Source organism: Impatiens glandulifera, chromosome 7 (assembly GCF_907164915.1).
Source record: "Impatiens glandulifera chromosome 7, dImpGla2.1, whole genome shotgun sequence".
NCBI lineage: Eukaryota > Viridiplantae > Streptophyta > Magnoliopsida > Ericales > Balsaminaceae > Impatiens > Impatiens glandulifera.
In genome coordinates this window covers 47,669,768-47,692,793 of record NC_061868.1, presented here as the reverse complement: position 1 = coordinate 47,692,793, position 23,026 = coordinate 47,669,768, and the positions used below count along the sequence as shown (strand labels likewise).

At 32.5% G+C, this 23,026-nt stretch overlaps 3 protein-coding genes across 4 annotated transcripts; 1 reads left to right on the top strand and 2 right to left on the bottom strand.

Moving 5' to 3' along the window:
- Positions 1–2,270: 2,270 nt before the first annotated feature.
- On the bottom strand, positions 2,271–3,892 carry LOC124946095 (decapping 5-like protein). The gene is made up of 4 exons (XM_047486659.1): positions 3,452–3,892; positions 2,866–3,060; positions 2,627–2,779; positions 2,271–2,555 (listed from the first exon to the last, which is right to left on the bottom strand). The coding sequence occupies exons 1-4, from the start codon at positions 3,809–3,811 to the stop codon at positions 2,415–2,417; spliced, it is 849 nt and encodes a 282-aa protein (XP_047342615.1). The 5' UTR covers positions 3,812–3,892; the 3' UTR covers positions 2,271–2,414.
- Positions 3,893–5,877: 1,985 nt separating this feature from the next.
- Positions 5,878–7,267, top strand: LOC124946096 (insulin receptor substrate 4-like). 2 transcript variants are annotated; one of them, XM_047486660.1, is made up of 5 exons: positions 5,878–6,377; positions 6,681–6,710; positions 6,783–6,812; positions 6,885–6,914; positions 6,985–7,267. In XM_047486660.1, exons 2-5 carry the CDS (start codon positions 6,681–6,683, stop codon positions 7,228–7,230), a joined length of 336 nt encoding a protein of 111 aa, XP_047342616.1. In that variant the 5' UTR covers positions 5,878–6,377; the 3' UTR covers positions 7,231–7,267. The 2 variants fall into 2 exon arrangements, with proteins under 2 accessions (XP_047342616.1, XP_047342618.1); XM_047486662.1 differs by having other exon boundaries at positions 5,878–6,710.
- A 10,812-nt stretch (positions 7,268–18,079) lies between these two features.
- Positions 18,080–23,026, bottom strand: LOC124945858 (zinc transporter 1-like). Its single transcript, XM_047486372.1, has 3 exons — positions 22,363–23,026; positions 22,064–22,290; positions 18,080–18,394 (listed from the first exon to the last, which is right to left on the bottom strand). Exons 1-3 carry the CDS (start codon positions 22,975–22,977, stop codon positions 18,166–18,168), a joined length of 1,071 nt encoding a protein of 356 aa, XP_047342328.1. The 5' UTR covers positions 22,978–23,026; the 3' UTR covers positions 18,080–18,165.

Genomic DNA, 23,026 nt, shown 5'->3' with positions numbered 1-23,026 from the left:
ATGTTTAACACATTTTTTGCATATTTAACACGTTTACACGTTTGTGGCACGTTTAACACGTTTTTTACGTTTGACATATTAAATGTGTAAAAAATGTATTAAACGTGTCACAAATGTGAAAAACATGTTAAACGTGTCAAAACGTGTTAAAATGTCAAAACGTGTCAAAAACGTGGAAAACGTGTTAAACGTGCCAAAACGTGAAAAACGTGTGAAAATGTGTTAAAAATATTAAAAATGTGTTAAACATGTCAAGAATGTGAAAAACGTGAAAAACATGTTAAACGTGTTAAAACGTGTTAAACGTGCTAAAAACGTGAAAAACATGTCAAAATGTGTTAAACGTGCCAAAAATGGGAAAACGGGAAAAACGTGTGAAAATGTGTTAAAAATGTTTAAAACGTGTTAAACGTGTCAAGAATGTGAAAAACGTGAAAAACATGTTAAACGTGTCAAAACGTGTTAAACGTGAAAAATATGTCAAAATGTGTTAAACGTGTCATCATCGTGAAAAACGTGTCAAAACGTGTTAACCGTGTTATATATGTTAAAAATGTGTTAAACGTGTCAAAAATGTGTTAAACGTGTGAAAAACGTATTAAACGTGTCAAAAACGTGTTAAACGTGCCAAAAACGTAAAAATTGTGGAAAACGTGTTAAAATGTCAAAACGTGTTAAATGGATTAAAATGTGTTAAAGAGTCAAATACATGAAAAATAAAAAAAAAATAATTTGGGTTACCCAACCCAACCCATACCCGGATTATGGGTTGGGTAAATACCGTAAATTTAATTTGGGTTGGGTAATACGGGTTGAGTTTACCCGTTTGCTCACCCCTAGGTAGATATAGAGAATAAAAACAATCATGGTTTCCACTTCTCATAATTTTTACTTTTAAAAAAAATAATCAAACAATTTCATTAATTAATGCACACTCTTTGAGAATATCACAAAATTTTATTATCACAATTCAACACAAATTATGATATAAATGAAAAAAAAAACATCATCTTTACCGTCTTTACCTTCATAGATATATCCAAATTCAGGTTTGGGTGTCTTAAAAAAAATTTGAAGTAGACATATAAGAAAAATAACGATTAAGAATCAACCATGGGGAAGAAATCACTTCTTCAGTTCAATCTAAACCTAGGTGCACTTATGTTGTAAGCTTTTGCCTAAAATCTTTGCACGTTTTATTTAAGTGCTGGAGCTAGACCTCATTAATCGTGACTCAAAGGTGGTAAGGTGCAATCTGCTAAATTTATTAATAGTGCAGAAAACGGGACATATTTGACCACCATTGTTGTTTTTATGGTTGACTGGCTATAATGTGCAAACAGAATTTGTACATATCTGAAAGGGAAATAGTGTCCCTGTTAAGTCTCTTATTTATATATATATATATATATAATCTTTTCATTTTTTATTGTTATTAGTAACAGGAAAGGTGAAAAGTTTTTGCAAGGAGGGATCTGGAAAATTGTTGTGGCCCATCATTCACACAAGTTAATAACTCGTTTATGATGGTTTCATTGATATTCTTATTTGTGTAGATGTAAAAGTGATTTTATAATTTAATGTCTGATTAATAATTTGTAAGTATGCAGGGTCAGCTTTGGGATTGCATTGGTGTTAATAAGTTCAGCCACAACAAGCATGAACAAAGTGCAGCCCTACGGTCAAGGAAGGATGGCTAGACGGCGATTGCCTACCTGGTCAAGGACGATGTCTTTGTTGGCTCGGCCATCCTAGTCCTGTTAGCCGTTGGCTCAACAATTCTATCAGCTGTTGTAGCTCTAAACATCAAGACATGCCAAATTGTACCCAAATGCACATCTTGGACCAATCTAAAGAGGACTACTACTGTCAACATAGAGATTACAAACAAAAGTAGTTTCTTCATGAAGAAGCAAAGTATACCCACCATAGAGAACTAAAAAACAAAACACTGTAAACCATTCTTTTATACTTGAGAAATAAGGAGAATCAGGAAACAATAATAAAGAAAGAGCCTTCTACTTTCTCTCATATTTCAAACTTCAAATATACAGAGGGTGTTTATTTATTCCTGTAACACATTTCTTCAAAATCACTATTTAGTCCATAAAAAAAGGAATGCTCCTAAAAAAACATCTCACTCAAGTAGTAACAGTCTTGAACTAAAATGTTCACAAAAAAGAAATGCATATAAAGCCTAATGCTTTACCAACATAAATTAAATGTCACTAATCTGAGAAATTGACAAGAGAAACTAATGAAAATAGTTTAGTAATAAACCTCCTGCTTAATAATATAGTATTCATGAGGATAAGAGAACATGTAATCATTGACCAGAAAGAAAATAATAAACCTGCATTAGATTTTATAAAACCAGGGAATACATGCCCACATTATTCTTCATGCAACATAACTCAAAGCTTATATGGATAATACTCTTCACCGCCTCCTCTTCCATCATGGTTATAATCCCTTCCCCAATTGTGAGGGCTTCTGTAAGTCTCATCATGAGCATCGTAGCCAGCATAATGTCTCTGGTTGAAGTTGCTAAAAGTCTGCAAAGTAAGATGAAGTATTGACATAACATTAAAATATCCAGTGAAAATAATAAAATAATAAAACAGACCTCGTTATCCATCTTCATTCGATTAGAAAACCTAGGTGGTCCGTTCCTTGGTCCACGCATGTGCGTATTACCAGACAGTGTGTTGAAACACTCGTGCTTATTATAAGAGGCCTTTGACAATGTGTCAAAGAACTCTTCCTTGTTGTAAGCAGGCTGTTCACAGGACAAATTAATTAATTTGACCATAATTATGCATATAATCAATGGAAGAACAGAAAAATAAACTTCATTACACCTACTTTGCTATCAATTTTCAGTAGTTCTGATCCATACAATCCTTCATTACCCAAGTTTTGAGGAGAGGAAACACTTAGAGTTTTTTCCCTTTGTCTAGTGCTTCCAAGGTAACCCCATATCTCTTCCTTTTTAAACTTCTCATTCATTGCTTCAAAATCAAATTCTTCAGTGAAAGGGAGAGAAAGAACACAACAATCCTGGAAAAGGAAGAGCGGCCAAATGAATTTTAGTGAGTTCCTCTTTAATGATGCGATGTCATGCATTAAAAAAGAGTGGTTTCAATTTTAAGGGTTGATTTTACAAAAATGGTTCAAGAGCTCAATTCAATATTTTTTATAAAAAATCCATCCTCCCACATTCCACCAGGAAAAATAAATGCAAGTTAGGCAAATAAATAGAATATTTTAAGAAATGTCCCATTCAGTAAGATCACCTTTAAATAACTGGCATAACTTGTAGTTGTGGATTGAAAAAAGATGGTATATTTATATAACTCTTTTAAATATTGTATATATTCCTTTAATTTAGAGTTATATTAATATTCAAAAAGAAACTTGACATTTAGAGAAAGGGAATGGATTAACCAACCTGTTTTCCAGGGAGATTTGATGGCAAGAATGCCACTGGAACTTCTGGTGCAGTTATTGAAGATGAAGCACTAATAGAATCCATATTTTTCTGATCAACATAGATATTGTCCAAAGTTGACAGCACAGGAGGCCTAAGATGACCCAACTGATCTGTTGTTAAAAAATTCGGTCCTTCCTCAGACAATTGACCTGTTGTGAAGTCTGGAATAGGTGGAAATGAACTATAGGCGTACCCTAAATCAGCTTCAGAAACAAGTGGACATCCAATGCCTTGATTGAATGTAGAAAAAGAAGGCATGTCCACTGTATTACCAGTTAGTGGAGTGAGATGAGATATCAACCAGATTGTATTGCTCATTCGGATCGGGAGGAGGTTGCATATTAAACTGTACAGAATTAGCAGTAGGAAGGGAAGATGAACTGAATCCAATAGGATTTTGGAATATACTCATTTCTTCATAAACCTGCACTGGATGAGGTGGAAGCTGATTCGTAGGCACTAATGGATTAGGTAGCTTCTGTATGTATGATTCACTAGTTGAGTTTCCATCAAATCCTTCGAAATAACGTTGTGGGGCAGCAGATGCAACATTTGCATTTGGACTTATTTGTAAAGAACTAACTTGACTAGAGTTAGTACCAGTTTGATGTGAAGCCAGTGTGACAGGATTGACCACCCTATTTTCTTGACTAAAATCTGGAGCTGTCATGGACCCACCACTACTAATGTAGGCCGATGATCTCAATGAACCTGCAGTCCCCCCCATGCTATGCGCTGACTGCAGATGAAACAAACAAGAACTGAGGCATGGATCTTTAGAATATTCTGAACTAGTATTATTCACATCAAGTGACTTCACCAAAAAACGAAAAAAAAGCACCTGAATAACCACAGCAGGGTCGTCTATACTGGCATCCTCCTCAGGAGTAGGAAATGGCTTTACTTGCAAATCCTGAAATCCAATAGGATCCAAGAGTCCCAAACACCATAAGCATAAAATGCTAATGCTCTTTTCATAGAGGTGAAATAAATAAGCTCATATACTTGAAAAGAAATAATAAACAGTTTTAGTTGGTGTATTAATCAAGGGTATTTCTCATGAACAGCGTAAGTACAGGGAAGACATGACATAAAAGGATGAGTTTCCAGGTATCTGATGGACTATGTAGAAGCTATCAAAACAGAAAAGATAACTGCATAAAAGAAACCATTGAGGTATACAGATAAGGTCTGAATATGGCCCCAGAAAAGATAACTGCATAAATGAAACCAATGAGGTATACAGATAAGGTCTGAATATGGCCCCCAAAAAAGCAGCCTACACCTTAGCTCAGAACTTCCCATCGTCAATAAAGAAGAAAAAGGCATATACAATCAAAGGAATGTTACCAGGATAAAGTTATAAAAGGAACAAAAAATTCAGTTGTATAGGAGAACAAGTGTTGAAGTATGAATGACCTTGATGTCACATCCTCGAAATAGAATGTATTCGTAAACTTTATCACTAGGAGGTATTTGATGCCCATCTTTCTTTCTCCCCTCGGTTCCATAAGACCTCACTGTTGCAAAAGGCATAAGGAAAACTCATGTATATATAAGGGTATAAGCATTAAATACAATAAAATTCAATATGTACCAAAGATGAAGCCTAGCTACAAATGAAAATGAACAAAGTAGATTGTGAAACACTAAAACAAAGCTTTTATATAAAGTTTGTTTGTTTTTTGTTAAGCCTTAGAAGTACGCCTATGAATTAAAAAGATCTGGATACAGAAGTATATAAATAATGTATAGAGTATATGTAAGTGCAGCAGCCATTTCAGTTAGACATTGTTCTCTAGGAATAAACATCATTTTTTTTTTTTTTTATTGTTTCACTTGTATTGGCAGAAGTTGGACTAGGTCTTTGTATATATAGCAATCTAAAGCATATCAATCAACAAACACATTAAGGAGTAATGTGAAAGTAAAACATTATTACTCTGCTATCTATGAATGACTAATGAAACTGTATATTAATAAGGACAAATTAAAAAACTAACTGTTTTTAAGTGTAGTTGAACAAACAGTTTCCTGTTCTGCAATCAGGGTAAATAAAGGGTTTAATTGTTTTGTTACAGTCAACAACGAGATTAGTCTTTCAATATATGTATATATATATATATAGTATATTATTCAATGTTTAATTAAGCTTATTGAACTAGAAAATAGAGAAAGGGATATTCCAATATATATAGTATATTATTCAATGTTTCTTCAATACTTGAATTGTGTAAAAGAAAACTTCAATAAATACAAAATCCCCCATGGAGGAGGAGTCTACTTACTTTACAACTGAAAATAAAATACTTAAACAAACTACAGATATATCCACGTACATGAATAATGAAATTTGATCATAGTACGTTTAGATAGTATATATATAATCAACTGGCAGGCAAAGGGAAAGGATAAAAAAACAAACCCTATTCAAGCCAATGGTGGAGGAGTAGTCTTGTGGATTGAGGTAATAAAGCACTCCCTCCTCGTACCGCATCTCGTATTTTGACGTCAAACTGATATAGCTACCAATGTACGAATCACTCGGGGGAGAAGAAGGCTTCGAATATGATGATTCGTCGTCCGCCCGCCGTTTCACATCACACTTCGCCAGAGAAAGAGAGGGGAAATCTATCTATGCACTTTTTTTTCTCTCTATTTACTCTTGTTATTAATCTCTAAACAAACAACAAATTCTCAAACTCAAATTAATCTCTAAACCTAACATTTTCAAACCAAAACCAAACAGAGAGTAAGCATATACATTCATTCATGAAACATAAAAAACCAAACACAAAAGAAACATTTTAGTTTAAACTAATCAAACTCGAAATTGTCTGCTCTGCTCTCCGCCGCTCCGAGTTCTTCGTCTTCTTTCTTCTCGGTAAGTATTTTCTTCCTGTCAGTAAGAATAGATCATTAATTAATCGATCAATAGATCTTCATCTTCTTTCTTCTATCTTGATCAGATGATAATTAATCGGTTGAATAGATTATAGTTGAATCAATATCATTCGAACAGTTCAATTATCTTGTGTTTTGCCTCTGTTAGTTTGTTAATTAGTAGTTTGATGAATGTAGTTCTTCCTGTAGATTTATAAGTCATCTCTCTCTCTCTCTCTCTCTCTCTCTCTCTCTGTTAAATCAATATCATTTGTTCAATTATCTGTTGTTTTTCTGTGTGTAGATGGATAATCCTGGACATGGAGCTGGTCAGGTTAGGTTCATCTCTCTCTCTCTGTTAAATCAATATCATTTGTTCAATTATCTGTTGTTTTTCTGTGTGTAGATGGATAATCCTGGACATGGAGCTGGTCAGGTTAGGTTCATCTCTCTCTCTCTGTTAAATCAATATCATTTGTTCAATTATCTGTTGTTTTTCTGTGTGTAGATGGATAATCCTGGACATGGAGCTGGTCAGGTTAGGTTCATCTCTCTCTCTGTTAAATCAATATCATTTGTTCAATTATCTGTTGTTTTTCTGTGTGTAGATGGATAATCCTGGACATGGAGCTGGTCAGGCTAGGTTCATAATTGATTTTTACGAAGATTTGATTCAGCAACAGGCGCCCCCCCAGCCACCCCTACCACCGCCCCAACCACCCCTGCCACCGCCCCTACCACCCCTCCTGCCACCCCCCCAGCCACCCTATATTGAATATGTGTCCAATATGGTACTTGTTGCTGTGTCTATCCATGCATTTTATTATGCATGGATCATTGTTCATAAGAAATAATGAGTTTAGTTTGATTTTGTTTTAGAAAAGACTTATGATGCATATATTAGTAATTGATGAAATATGATGCATATATTAGTAATTGATGAAATTGATATGATTTTTTGTTAATTCTATTGTTTTTTCATTAATTATTTTTTTTATTATATATTTAGTAACATATGCTAAATAATTTAGTTTGTTATAATCTTAATTCAAATAAATAAATTAAATAGTTGAATCTAAATAAAACCTTAGAACAGTTTTTTTTTTTTTGTTAAATGATAGTCCATACAAGTTATTCAAAAACTAAAGGATACGTGAAAACTCAATTTTCCTTACCGAACTTTTACAATAATAAGAAAGTCTTTAGTTTTTAATTTGTGGAATATAGTTTAGATATTTGATAGAATAGGCAATAGCGAAATGATAGAAATTAAATATTTTCAAATATTTTGTTAAAACGACTTATATAAAATATGTCCAAAATATTAAAAATTTATAAGTAGATTATTTTTTTATATATATATTTGAAAATCAATTTTTTTTATTATTTGTTAAGAATGCTCTAATTAGAATAAAAATTTGATCAATTTTAATATTGGTTAAGAATGTTATAATTAAAAACAAAACAGATCAAATAAAACAATTTTTAATTTTTTTTTTTTTGTTTTTTTTTAAGAATGTTAAAAAGACATGCATGCATTCTGCATGATGCTATTTAGCAAGAAGGATGAGAAATAGAATAGCCAAGAAAATGAATGAAATGGGCTTCAAATTCATCATGATTATGCAATTGTATGTCTTCTTTTTTCTTTTCTTTTTTTTTGTTGTTGTTCTTGATTTAATAAGAAGGATCGTACGAAGATGAACCGAGAATGTCGACAATGTAACTATGCAAGTTACGAGAGAAGAAGAAATGACATGGTGACTTATTGACTTGTAATATTGATTTTTTTTTTAAAATGACAACATTATGTATTTATTATTACTAATCATCACTAAAAAATAAATGAAGTGAGATTTAAGAAAGATCAAATTTAATTAATATATGTAATATATAATAATATTTAATAAGAGATTAATAGATCATCTAGATTTTGATAATTATTATAATAATAAAATGACTATATTTTGAAGAGAAAAAAATTTACTATAATAATAATAATAATAATTCCTATATCGATCCATGCAGAATTAGAATGTGAATCCGATAATACACGAAACAACAACAGAGAAAGAGTGCTCTCAATTTTAAATTAATTGAGTTAGCTTCTATATTATTTGCAGGAATAACCAGTATTTCTCTGCCAAATCTAGGTCACGAAATTCCATCTTGAATGACATATAGTGATTTTTTCACTGTGATTCTTGCGACCGACTGGATTCAAATTATTTCAAATTTTAAAATAATTTGAAAAAATATTTAGTAAAATATGATGATAGACGTATTTGGCACCGGTTATTAGGGTAAGAAGAAAGAATAAGAAGAAGTATAAATAGATTTTTTTGCACATCAATAGGAACGGTGAGACTACTATGGTTTTTGTTTTTTACTTTTTCCAAAATTTCTGTCTTTTTTTTAATTGCCAAGTAACAGAATATTTTAAAATTTCATAAAAAAAAAAACAAGGACTAATGGGCATGAACCCAAGCTCTACGTGTCATAAATTTGAGAGGGCTCCAGATCTGTCACTTACAAAAGGCTCAGGACACGTTTCAAATTTTAAATTAGGATAGCAAATGGAGATCTCTAATTAACTTTCTCATGTTTTGTTTCTCATAAACAACTTAAATGTCTACTAATAAATAAAATACATTTTAAGGGAAAAAAAATATCTTCTTAAAACAAATTATATCTTAAATGTTGACTAATCCAATTGTTCTCATGAAATGTGTTGTCTTGTTGATTCACGAAGAAGTTGGGTTGGTTGAGTCAATTCAGGAGGACGAACAAAACCAAATTTTGACTATTTAGCTTCCAAATTAAATCTCATCTTCTTCTATCCCGGCGACAACAAAAGGTGAACATTATCGGTCTTTCTGAGGTCTTGGGTTCGAGCTCGTCAGACGACACGCTATGTACTTAACCTATTGTGTCCACATTTTTTATATTTTACCAAAAAAAATATTTACATCTCCTCAAAATCATCACCAGTCACTTTCTAGATTATTTCAATAATCTCAACCGCAAAGGCCTAGGTTGAAGAGATCTAACAAATATTTTAAACATAATTTATATGTTTATTTAATAATTACAGTGGTTATTATTATTTATAAAATTCTCAAGTTTCTTTAGAGGCTTGAATTGATTGTATTAGAGGATTAGATTTAGATTTAATGTCTTGAATTAATCTTATAATTAAAACTTGAAAGTATTCAATTATATGAAAAGAAAAGCTAAAATGATTTGAATTTTAATAAATAAGTTTGCCCTCTCTTATTCATGTGCGAGAGATTACTGTGTGTCATATATGTTTCGTTATGCAATATAAATATGCCAATAAGCAATTCTTCTTCTAAATCAATTTTTTTTGTAATTTATTTTTTTTTAATTTCGTTTCTCCTTTTTGTCTTGACCTAATTCCAAACTGGATTCTGATCACCTAGCCAAGTTTAAAAATAAACGAAAGTCGAGATTCCTTCTTTCCATTCCTAATATATTCAAATGTCTAATTTCTTCTTTATACTCACATGCATTTGCATTCGGTTTTTCGAAATAAAGCATTTTTTTTAATTTATACAATTTTTTATGGAATAAAATTCAATTATAAAGATAAAATATGCATTTTATTTTAATTTTAACAGTTAAACAATATATTTAACACATTTATAAAATAAACAATTGTGTTGATTATCATATTTAATTTGTTATAATTTGTGTGCATGGGAGAGGCATTTGTAGATGACAAGACTTAATTAATTGGGTGGCGGATGAATTGGAAAGCATGCAATTAATTAATGATGAATCAAACAATGATTGTTGTCTAATATAAGGATCGGTGTAATCATATATTCATATACTAGGGTAGTGAGGATTATGAACAGTAAATATGAGTGAAAAATTTTGGGTTTAGGTAAAAAAAAATAGAATGAGCTACTAACTTTAATGTGAGAAAAGACTCAAAATCAAACGAGAATGAGTCGTAATGAATTTTCTTTTGTCTGTTTGGAGTTGGAGTTGAATGGACAAATATTTTTAAATTGGTTAATATATACTTAATTAATAAAGTATATTTCATAACATTATTTTATCTAAATTAATATTTTAAATAAGATATTTAAAATAAAAATAATTTTTAAGTAAATAAATTAAAATAAAAAATAAAAAATTCAAACTCAATTCCAATTACAGTACCGCGGGTTTCCAAATAATCCTGACACCACATTGTGATGGCTAAGAATCCTTTTGTCACTGCATCCATTGTGTAAGTGTAAATTTGTTTTATTTTATTTTTTTTTAAGAGAAATCGTCAACTTTAGCGTGATAATTACTATTCATTATTTCCAAATTGTGAATTTATATTATTTGCCAACTTCAAGTTTATTTGGAATAGTAAATTTATATTTTTATAATTGTGTCTCTACAAAAATAAAAAATAATAGGAATGATAAAACATATGCAACTTAATTAATTGCAAGGAGGTGATATTATCGCGAGGCCTCAACTAAGAAAGTATTAAACGTGGAAAAAAATATGTGAAATGGATTAAAACGAGTTACATACTTGTTAAAACTAAAAGTTATTAAACGAGTCAAAACAGGACAAACGAATCAAATATTAGTTAAACGAATTAACAACGTGTTAAATAAGTAAAAAACGTATTAAATTAGGTAAAAACGAATCAAATAATTATTAAACGGAACAAAATGTGTTAACTAAGACAAAAATGTTAAATACTAAACGAGTAAAAACGTAATAAATGTATTACAAACTAAAATTTGGTTTGGGTTACCCAGCTCAACCCAACCTATATTATTTATTAATATGGGTTGAATAATATGTTGACTAAATTTAATTTGGGTCGGATATTAGTTGAGTAATATGGATTGAGTTTATCCCTTGTTTCCGTACTTCTAACCAACCAAATGACATGAAAATAGTCAAAAATAAATAAATAAATAAATAAATAAATAAAGTTTTTTTTCCTTTCCCTTTTATTTAATTATTTATATTAAAGTATGCTTAAATATTGTTAATTTGATTCAGCCATTATAGGCTAATCACTCATTAATTTTTGTAAAGAGTTAGAGCTTGTTATAGTTATCGATTGAATTTATTTCAAATTTATTTATATCATTCAAGAAAGTAATACTATTATACAAAATCATAAGCAAAACAATTTAAGGGAATTACAAATATCAAATATACAATCCTTAAAAAGAAATTCAAATATGTTTTTTCAAATTATATGATTTTTTTTATAAATAAATCAATAAAAAAACGAATCTATCGTCACAGTCAAGATGATACACTTAATTATCTTGTGGATTACAAATATCATGAATTTAGTTACAAGTAATTTGTCGAGAATTATAAAGTAAATTAAACCTCTTAATTTATTGATAGGATAATAACAAAATTTAGTAACTATTTTAGCAACACTCTGTCTAAAGTGTATGAATTTATTTTTCCAACAATCACTTGGTTGAAAATTTTATTGTAATGTTTTCACTGTTTATAATTTAATTTTAAATTGCAATTCTTCAAATATTTTATTAGTTATTTTTAAGTTGATTTTCTTTTTTTTAAATTAACCATATTTTATGAAATATTGAACCATTCACAGTTACTGTACAATATATTATTTTATGAAATGTTGAACAAAAGATAATTTTTTTTAAACTGCTTTTTCAATAGATAGACATGTTCTGAAATCAAATATATGAGGTATATATACTCCTGAGTGTGAAGAAAGATGGACACAACAATATGTATGTCTGCTAGAAAGTTTCAAAGGTGAGCAAATAGATAAACTCAACTTGTATTATCTAATCCATTTCAACTCAAATTAAATTTAATTAACTCATAATTTAACTTATATTACTTATTAATATAGTAATATGGGCTGGGTATGGGTTGGATTGGGTATGAGTTGGGTAACCCAAATTAATTTTTTATTTTTTCGTTTAACATGTATTTGACTCATTTGACTCATTTTTATTCGTTTAACACATTTTTGACATATTTAATACGTTTTTAACATTTTTAACACGTTTTTCATATTTTTCACGTTTTTGTCACATTTTGACACGTTTCTCACGTTTTTGACGCATTCAATACGTTTTTTACACGTTTAACACTTTTTTTTACGTTTTTGGCACGTTTAACATGTTTTTGACACGTTTAACACGTTTTTGATACATTGAACACAAATTTTCATATTTTTGGTATGTTTAACACGTTTTTTAACACATTTAACACCTTTATGACATGTTTGAAACGTTTTTCACGATTATGACACATCTTGACACGTTTTTCACGTTTTTGGAACATTTAACACGTTTTGACACGTTTAACTTATTTTTCACGTTTTTACATTTTTGACACGTTTAACACGTTTTTAACATGTTTTTGACACGTTTAACACGTTTCTCACGATTTTGACATGATCAATAAGTTTTTCACACATTTAACACATTTTTTTACGTTTTGACACGTTTGACACGTTTAACACGCTTTTGACACGTTAAACACGTTAAACACGTTTTTCATATTTTTATTATAATTAACACGTTTTTGACATGTTTGACATGTTTTTCATGATTATGACACACTTAACACATTTTGACGTGTTTTTCACGTTTTTGGCACGTTTGACACTTTTTGACATATTTAACATGTTTTTCACATTTATCACGTTTTTGACATGTTTAAACATGTTAAACATATCAAAAACGTATTAAACATGTTAAAATGTCATAAACGTGCCAAAAACGTGAAAACCGTTTTAAACTTGTCAAAAACGTGTTAAACGTGTTATAAATGTGAAAAACGTGTTAAATGTGCCAAAAACGTGAAAAACGTGTTAAACTTGTCAAAAATATGTTAAACGTATTAAACCTATAAAAAAACGTGTTAAACGTGTAAAAAACGTGTTATTAGTGTGAAAACGTGTTAAACATGTTAAACATGTCAAAAACGTGTTAAACGTGTGAAAAACGTGTTATTAGTGTAAAAACGTGTTAAACATGTCAAAACGTGTTAAATGTGTCAAAAACGTGTTAAACGTGCCAAAAACGTGTTATTAATGTGAAAACTTGTTAAACGTGTTAAACATGTCAAAAACGTGTTAAATGTGCCAAAAACGTGTTAAACGTGCCAAAAACGTGAAAACTTGTTAAACGTGTGAAAAACGTGTTATAAGTGTGAAAACGTGTTAAACATGTTAAAAACGTGTTAAACGTGCCAAAAACATGTTAAACGTGTGAAAAACGTGTTAAAAATGTCAAAAACGTGTTTGACTTTAGGTTGAAAGATGATTAATTTATATTGAATTAATAATAGAGAATTAAATTAAATTTATATAATTTGGGTAACCCTAACCCAACCCAAATTTAACTCAACACATACTCAACTCAACCCATACTCACCCAACCCAACCCAAATTAATATTTTGGGTTTGGGTTAGGATTGGGTAAACCTAAATTATGTTCCTTTTTTTTAAATTATTTTTTTAAGGAGCTAAAAATTTAGTATTAGGAGCTAGTTTAATTTAGTATTTTTTTTAATTTTTTTTTTTTGTTGAGTTTTTTAAAAAAATGATTTTTGATTAGATTTAAAAAAAATATATAGTTTTTAAGGGTTCAAAGTAAAAAATATTTATTTTTTTTAGATAAATTAAATTTATATAATTAAATAAAAGATAATTTTGGTATTTAAATATATAAAAGTGTGATTAGATGTTTGAAATAGTTGATAAAAAAATATTGAATTTTGAAATAATATTTTAGAAGGAACCCTAATAACCCCTACCACAAACAAACAAGCCTATGATTGTCTTCTTAAATTGAAACAAATATAATTCTTTAAACAAACTAAAAAAATAAGAAACAATGTATTTATAACTATTAATTGAATCATACATTGAATATAAAGTTATACAATATATTAATTTGATATAATAGAAACAATTTTTTTTTTAATTAATATATACCACTAATATCTTTGGTAGTATATCATTAGGATTTCATTGACCCCGAGTTTTGGATAATTGTTGGAAAAATTGGATTGATGTAGCTAATAGTTTAGATTTACATATAATTGTGTTATCCTTCAAAAAAAAAATTTTTGTGAACTATTTGGTTGTAGTGAAATCGTCGAACTTTTATTGATTGTAGTCGTTCGATGTGTATCATTCATCATGTTATTATTATTATTATTATTATTATTATTATTATTATTATTATTTATGAGATTCATTTCGGAAAGTCGGTATAGTTCGTCGGAGAGTTATTCGTTATTCTCGAGAATTTACAAGTTTGATAACCTATTAAATAACGTTTTTTTTTTTTTTTTTTTATCATTTTCAATATACATTAATTTTTTTTAAAAAAATTACTATAAAGTTATAAATTGAATATAAAATTAGTGTTTACAATCAAATGAATTTATTTGATAATTTCTTAAAATCTATATATATATGATCGATGATGTGGGAGACTTGTTTAGAAAAAAATAATATATAATAGATTTAGTTTTTAGGGCATCCCAAAATTAGGGGCGAACCATGTCTACTCGTTTACTCAAATGAACATGTTATGCTATATTGGATCTGACTCGCTATTTCCTTGGGCTGATTCGAATCAATCTAGATATGAATAAGCCCAATATAAACGGGCTCAGACTATTCTACTTAATCTATTTGGGCTTTTTCCACAAACTAATTGGTGAATACTGACCAGTCTGGCCCTTTTATATTTCAAAATTATTATATATTCTTGGAATACAATATTTATACATTAAAATGAAAAGAAATTAACATTTTTACGAATTTGATCAACTAGAGAGAGCAAAAATTAACCCAAAAATAATATTCAAGGATCACAAAATGATTTTCTTAAAAAAAAAAATAATAATGTATCTTGATTGCTGCTACTTTGATTTAGCCCGAACCGGTGCCGAGGCCAGCGTCTATTAAGAATTGGAGGATCAATGGAGATAGTGCCTTAATAAATAGTATAATGAAAGGAAATAATTTAATAGTAAAAAATAAAAGTTAATTTTAGAGTCACCTATATTTTGAAAACCAAAATTACAAAATATTCAAATGTTAGACTATGCTTAAAGGTAAATGCATAATCTTACAAATAATTTTGTAAGTAATTTAAAATTAAAAAAACTATTATTATATGTGAGAATTAAAATATATAAATATGGGTGAATGCCTCTTTTTTTTTTCTTTTTTTTTTTTTTACGTTTTGACAAGTTTAACACGTTTCTCACATTTTTTAAATGTTTTTTACATGTTTAACATGCCAAAAACGTGAACACTATGTTAAACGTGCCAAAAACGTGAAAACGTGTTAAACATGCCAAAAACGTGAAAAACATGTTAAACATACCAAAAATGTGTTAAACGTGCCAAAACGTGTTAAAACTTGTCAAAATATGTTAAACGTGCAAAAAAACATATTAAACATGTCAAAAATATGTTAAATGTGCAAAAACGTGTAAAAATGTTAAAAATGTGTTAAACTTGTCAAAAACATACCAAGACGTGTTAATAAATATAAATTATGTTTAAAATATTTATTAGATCTCTTCAACTTAGGCTCATTTGGGATTATTGAAATAATCTTGAAAGTGACTAGTGATGATTTTGAGGAGATGTAAATGTTTGTTTTGGTAAAATATATAAATAAAATATAAAAAATGTGGACACAAAGGGTCAAGTACATAGCCCGCAAACACACTTAATCAAGCACATAATCTATTTAATAGTGTGAGGTCACGATGTTAAATATTAAAAAATATGAATTAAATATTTGATAGATCAAAGTGAAAGTGTAAGGTCACGAGATAAGAGATTCATTTGAAAAAAAAATTATATTTTTTTTATTGTAATATATTATTCGTGATTTATTAAGAATTTTGAACATTGAATACATATTATTATTTTTTATTAAATATATATATATATATATAATATAATGATGTTTAATTTTTAAAATATCCGGATTGCCGGGTCGAGAGTTGTGGTTAATTTGAATATAAATGTGAGAGTAAATGGACACTTTGGTCGAATTGTGAGTTAACCCGCACATAAACCTTAAAACGGTTAAAATAAAATTAAAAAATGTTATATGTATGTTTCGAATTTGCAGCCTAACAAAACAAGTACAACCTTTAACCAAGTGTGATTGTGATGTGGTTTGTCGACGGATAATAGACTAGTATCAATTGAAAGTGGTTACAAAAATATGAATCAATTATTTGATTGACCAAAGTGTGAGGTCACGATGTTAAATATTAAAAAATATTAATCAAATATTAAAATTATTTTTTTATTATAATATATTATTTGTGATTTATTAAAATTTTAAATATGGAATACATATTATTATTATTTATTAAAGTTATTTTATTCAAATTATTATCCATGTGTATTATACAATAATCTTCTTATCTATATATATAATGATGCTTAATTTTTAAAGTGTCCGGATTGCCGGTCGAGAGCTGTGGTTAATTTGGATACTTTGGTCGAATTGTGGATTGACCCGCCTTTAAATTTAAAACGGTTAAAAATAAAATTAAAAATGCTAAAGGTAAGTTTCGAACTTGCAACGTAACAAAACAAATACAACTCTTTAACCAACTAGGCTACTAAGACTTTATATTTTATATTCAACACCAAATTTGATAAACGCGGGACGTTTTAATATTAATATAAGTTCAACTTTTTAACTAACTAATATATAATGATGTTGAGTAAATAGATACTTGGGTCGGATTGTGGGTTGACCCATTCATGAACTTAAAACGATTAAAAATAAAATAAAAATGTTATCCGTAATTTTTTTTCACGGTTTTTTATATTATTACTCGTGCAAATGCACGGGCTAAAGGCTAGTTAAATTAATAAAAATATGATAATAGGGGAGAATTAAAATATATAAATATGGGTGAATGCCTTTTCTTCATTTTATTTTTTAATTCAGGAAATCTATGCCATAGCTTATAGGTTTTCATGAATTTTGCCCATTTTCTAAATGTAGATCCAATAAAAAAAAACTAAGAGGATTGTTATTTTTTGATCATCAACTTAAATATTCCTTAAAATTTTAGCAAAAAAAAAACAAATACTCATTATAATTAACATAAAAATAAAATAAAAATACATAACACTCTTTTTCACATTTACAACTCACAAAACATTGCTAAAAAAAAGGAAAAATGAAATTATTAACACCACTTTAACTTGTAAATGAAATACAAAATTGAGTAGCCCAAACCTCAATCTTTCCTGTGAGGTCAACAAGACTAAGGCTAAGGTGGATCACTCAGAATCTTCTTAATTTGTTTTCTGTCCTTCTGGGTATGAAACATAATAATTCTCTTTCTGGGTTTTTTCATGATGGATGAATTATTCAGGTAGAGAAATGATCTCAAATTGGATAACATCCTCCTCTATTATATATCTCAAATTATATAGACGGTCCCTTTAACAAAAATGAATGAAATTTGTTTTACTTTAAAATAAAATAAATAAATAAACTGTCTATTTCAAAGAGATGATTGAATAATAAGATTCTACTACCGGTGAGAAATTTGATCAATAAGTTGCGACGGTTCATTTCACATGACTGGAGAAAGCTGACCAAGTTAAGTTACTAGTTATTCTTCAAACAAAAATTAAAGATATAATCCAAAATCTAATCTTTTTATAAACATATTATAAAACAAATAATCATACAAAAAAGAGTGATTTAACAATAAAAAAATGGGTATATTCAAGCCCAGACAGCCAAGATAGACATACAGCTTAACCCAAGAACAAGAGAGACATTAGAAGTAAATTGAAGCTTAAAATTACTCCTCATTCTCTGACTCATGAAATCTGCAGCAATAAGATCAACCAATGACATGTAAATAAGGATTCCTGCAGATGCAGAATTCAACATCCCTTCTGTTATAAGAGCTGCTGGACTATTCTCTTTGTATCTGTTTGATATACCAAATCTGATGCAGCGTGCGTGGCTAGGATGAATCTTTATCAAGATTCGTTGATTCTTACGAATACCGAAAGTCGATAGATATTGAGGAAACCTCGTTTTCTGATTAATAATCTTCTTCTTTCAATGGAATACCTTTAGGGTATTTATAGGACTTACACGTATTAAATTAGGAATTACGTCTAATTACAATTTAATTACACTAATTTAGGATATTCCTTCCATAACAAGAATATCCCTACCTAATTTAGAATATCCCTTGTAATCTCTTCCTTAATTAGAATATATATTATAATCCTTTCCTTGATTAGAATATATCTTCCAATCCCTTCCTTAATTAGATTATCTTCCAATCTCTTCGACTCGCACCGCATCATTCCCCCCAGGGTAGAAAAGATTCGTCCTCGAATCTGGAACCGCATCATCCTCATCAGAAGAAGACTCACCCACAAAAGGAACAAGATGCTTCACATTGAACACATCAGAGGTACGCACATGGCTGGGAAGGCGTAAACGATAAGCATTGGGGTTGATCTTCTTCACAATCTCAACAGGACCAATCTTCTTAGCAGCAAGCTTGCTATATTCATGAGCTGGAAAACGATCCTTAGTCAGAATAGCCCACACAAAGTCACCAACTTCAAAATCAACAGCACGCCTTCTCGAATCAGCCTTCTCCTTGTACTTGGCAGTAGCAGCAACCAAGCGGTCATGAGTGGTCTGATGAACCTGAGCCAACTGACCAACAAAATCCGCAGCAGTGGAATGAGGACGCACCTTGCTGGGCAGCGCTAACAAATCAAGAGGAGCACGCGGAGACAGCCCGTAAATCACATGGAAAGGACTGAAACCAGTGGAGCGATTAACAGCATGATTGTGAGCAAACTCGGCCTGAGGCAGCTTCAGATCCCAAGCCTTAGGATGATCCCCAATTAAACTGCGCAGAAGGTTCCCCAAAGACCTATTAACAACTTCAGTTTGGCCATCAGTTTGCGGGTGATAGGCACTGCTAAAATTCAGCTGAGTATTAACCAAACGCCAAAGACTCCTCCAAAAGTGACTCACAAAGCGAGTGTCCCGATCAGAAACTATGGAGGCAGGAAGTCCATGAAGGCGATACACATCCCTGAAATAAAGTTGTGCAACAGCCACAGCATCAGAGGTTTTCTTGCAGGGAATGAAATGAACCATCTTCGAGAATCGGTCAACCACCACAAAAATCGAATCAGAACCACGCTGGGTACGTGGCAGCCCAAGGACAAAATCCATACTGACATCAGACCATGGTTGAGTGGGAATAGGCAGAGGCAAGTATAACCCGGCATTAGTCGAAGCGCCCTTAGCCAACTGACAAACACGACAACGAGCAACAAAACGCCCCACCTCTTTGCGCATCGAAGGCCAGAAATAAGAAGCTGCAAGAAGCTGGAAGGTACGATCACGCTCAACATGGCCTTCTTTGTGGGGTTCCTGAATCATCCTCAAACGCAGGCTGCAATCTGGAATGCACAGCTGCACACCACGGAAAAGGAACCCATCCTTTTTTGGGGTAAGAAGGGCCGGGACAGCACAAGGACTAAGGCTTTCTCGAATGTGTCCCGTAGCCAGCAAGTCCTCCACCTGCCTACGCAACTCTTCATGTTCTTTGGGACTCATGCGGTAATGAGGACGGTTGGGTAGGGCAGCACCTGGAACCAAGTCAATGTGATGCTGGGTATCACGCAAAGGAGGCAAGGCACAAGGCAGATTCTCAGGAAAGACATCTGCAAACTCCTGTAACAGCGGCTGCACTGGAATAGGCACCTCAGAACTAGCACCACAGGTAATCAGCGAACAAAATGGAGCAAACACCATGCCCGATTCGACCATGGCGGTCTGAAAAGGACCCCGAGACAACAAGGTGGTAGGGGGGGCGCATGATGAGTGGGGGCAGCACCCTTCTTGGGCTGATTTGGCATCAACACAATCTTGACTCAGCCAGGACAGACGATAAGGCTTGGGGTGATGTTCAGTGGACAGACCCAGCTTCGAAACTGCAACCTCAGAAATCACATTCTCACAACTCCCAGCATCAATGATGAAGGTGCAAACTTTGCCACCGATGGTACAAGTGGAATGGAACAGATTATTACGTAACCACTCGTTGTCAGGAGCACGAGGGGTTAAACATGATTGACGAATCACCAAAAGGGGGCCAACATCACCAGAAACATACTCCTCCGCTGCCTCATCATCATAAACATCATACACTGGGGCTGAATCTGAAGGAAGAGCAGAGTCAGGATCATCCACCTCAGTAAAAAGACCACGATTGGTGGACTTTGGGTTGCGACACTCTGCTTGGCGATGGCCAACTTCACCACAATCGAAACAACGCAAGCCACCGGGACGTCCCTGTGGGGGGGCTGTAGTGCCGCGAGGGGGGGCTGGGGTGGGATGGGCCGACTGGGAAGAAGAACCAATGCCACTAGTGGGGACAACCTGTTTTCCAAAGCTACCCGAACCGCGCCTAGCTAGCTGTTTCTCAGCCTGTGAAGCACGCTGATGTGCCTCAGAAACAGTCAAGGGATCAAACATATTCAAAATATCCTGCAACTGGAGGCGAAGGCCACCAATATAGCGAGAAACCAACTGGAGAGGGGACTCAGACAGGTCAACACGAGCCACAAAGGTGTAAAACTCAGTGGAATAGTCATCCACGGAACGAGAACCCTGACGAAGATTCTGGAACCGCTGGTACAGGTTACGTTCGTAATTATATGGTAGAAACGCAGCCCTAATATGCTTCCTGAATTTGTCCCAATTCGTGAGCTTTGCCTTACCATGACGAACACGTGTCTGTTTCAACTGCTGCCACCATGCTTGTGCACGACCATGTAAGCGGATCGTAACAAGGGGTACACGACGATCTGCAGGAACTTCCTTGAAATCCAGAATCTCTTCAACCTGAGAAAGCCAATCAATAAACTCTTCCGGTGATAGACTACCATCGAACTTAGGGATGTCCACCCTGAAAGCCTGCTCCCAGCGATGATTGGGGCGTTCAGGGGATCGATTCCGAAGACCACCGAAGGGGTTTTCATCTGTCATCGTAACATCATCTTCAGGGTGGTGCATGTGCATAGATGCATCCATCCGCTGCGTCAACCATTCAACCTGCCGCTTCAAATCGTCGTTATCACGGCGAAACTCAGCGTTTTCACGTCGCAACTCAGCAAGGTCACCATCATCAGCACCAGGGGTAGGGTTGTGCGGCTGTCTTCGGGGCGGCATACCTCAGGGTCGACTGGAATCTGATACCAACTGATGCAGCGTGCGTGGCTAGGATGAATCTTTATCAAGATTCGTTGATTCTTACGAATACCGAAAGTCGATAGATATTGAGGAAACCTCGTTTTCTGATTAATAATCTTCTTCTTTCAATGGAATACCTTTAGGGTATTTATAGGACTTACACGTATTAAATTAGGAATTACGTCTAATTACAATTTAATTACACTAATTTAGGATATTCCTTCCATAACAAGAATATCCCTACCTAATTTAGAATATCCCTTGTAATCTCTTCCTTAATTAGAATATATATTATAATCCTTTCCTTGATTAGAATATATCTTCCAATCCCTTCCTTAATTAGATTATCTTCCAATCTCTTCGACTCGCACCGCATCAAAATCCCACCACTATTCCAATTGGAGTTGTTAAGGAAAAGAATGTAGCCATTACCAATGCTGTTCTTGCCTTGAATTTTGCCTGACAGATGCATCCTCCAAGACCCAATCCTTCAAAAAACTGATGAAAACTCAAAGCAACTACAAGTGGCTTTATTGTTTTTGGACTTTCAGATGCACCCAATGAAATTCCAATCACAACAGAGTGTGCAATAATTCCAAACTCCAATACCTGCACCAGTTGTTGTTTAAGATAATTAATTTAGTTAGGTCAGATTTTTAGGGTTTAAGATAATTAATTTACCTGTGATATAACACGATGACGAAGAAGATCTGCATTTTCTAGGGTTCCGTGAGTGTGGCCGTGAGCATGGCCATTTGCGCTGTGAGTATGCACGTGGACGTGGCCTTCGCGTTCTTGCATCTCTTCGTCTCCAACCACCACCTGAATCTGTCCTTCAACTTTCTTCACGTTTGCCCTCTCGTAATAACCAGTAGCGAATGCGTCTATCATCATCGTACCGACGGCCGAAGCCATTGCTATCAGACCTACGAAAGGGAATTTTCCCCAAGGTTTCTCTCCCAAGCATGGACTGGTGAGGCTTTCGAATGCGTCCGGCAAGACGTGGACGAATCCGGTGGCAAGAATCACGCCGGCGGCAAAGGCTTTCAGTACGAGGAAAAAATCACTTTCTGCCCTTAAAGATGGAATTTTGTGACCTAGGTTGGGGAGTGATACGCCGATTACTCCGGCGACTAGTATAGACGCTAATGCGATTAGTTTAAGCTTGAGAGATTGCTCTCTGTCTCTGTCGTCGGTATCGGATTCACATTCGCATTCTGCATGAAGCGATTTAGGAAGAAGGATGAGAATGATTATAGCGAAGAAGAGGAATGAAATAGGCTTCAAATTCATCATGATTATACAATAGGTCACTGGGTTTTGATCGATTTGTTGTTTCTTCTTC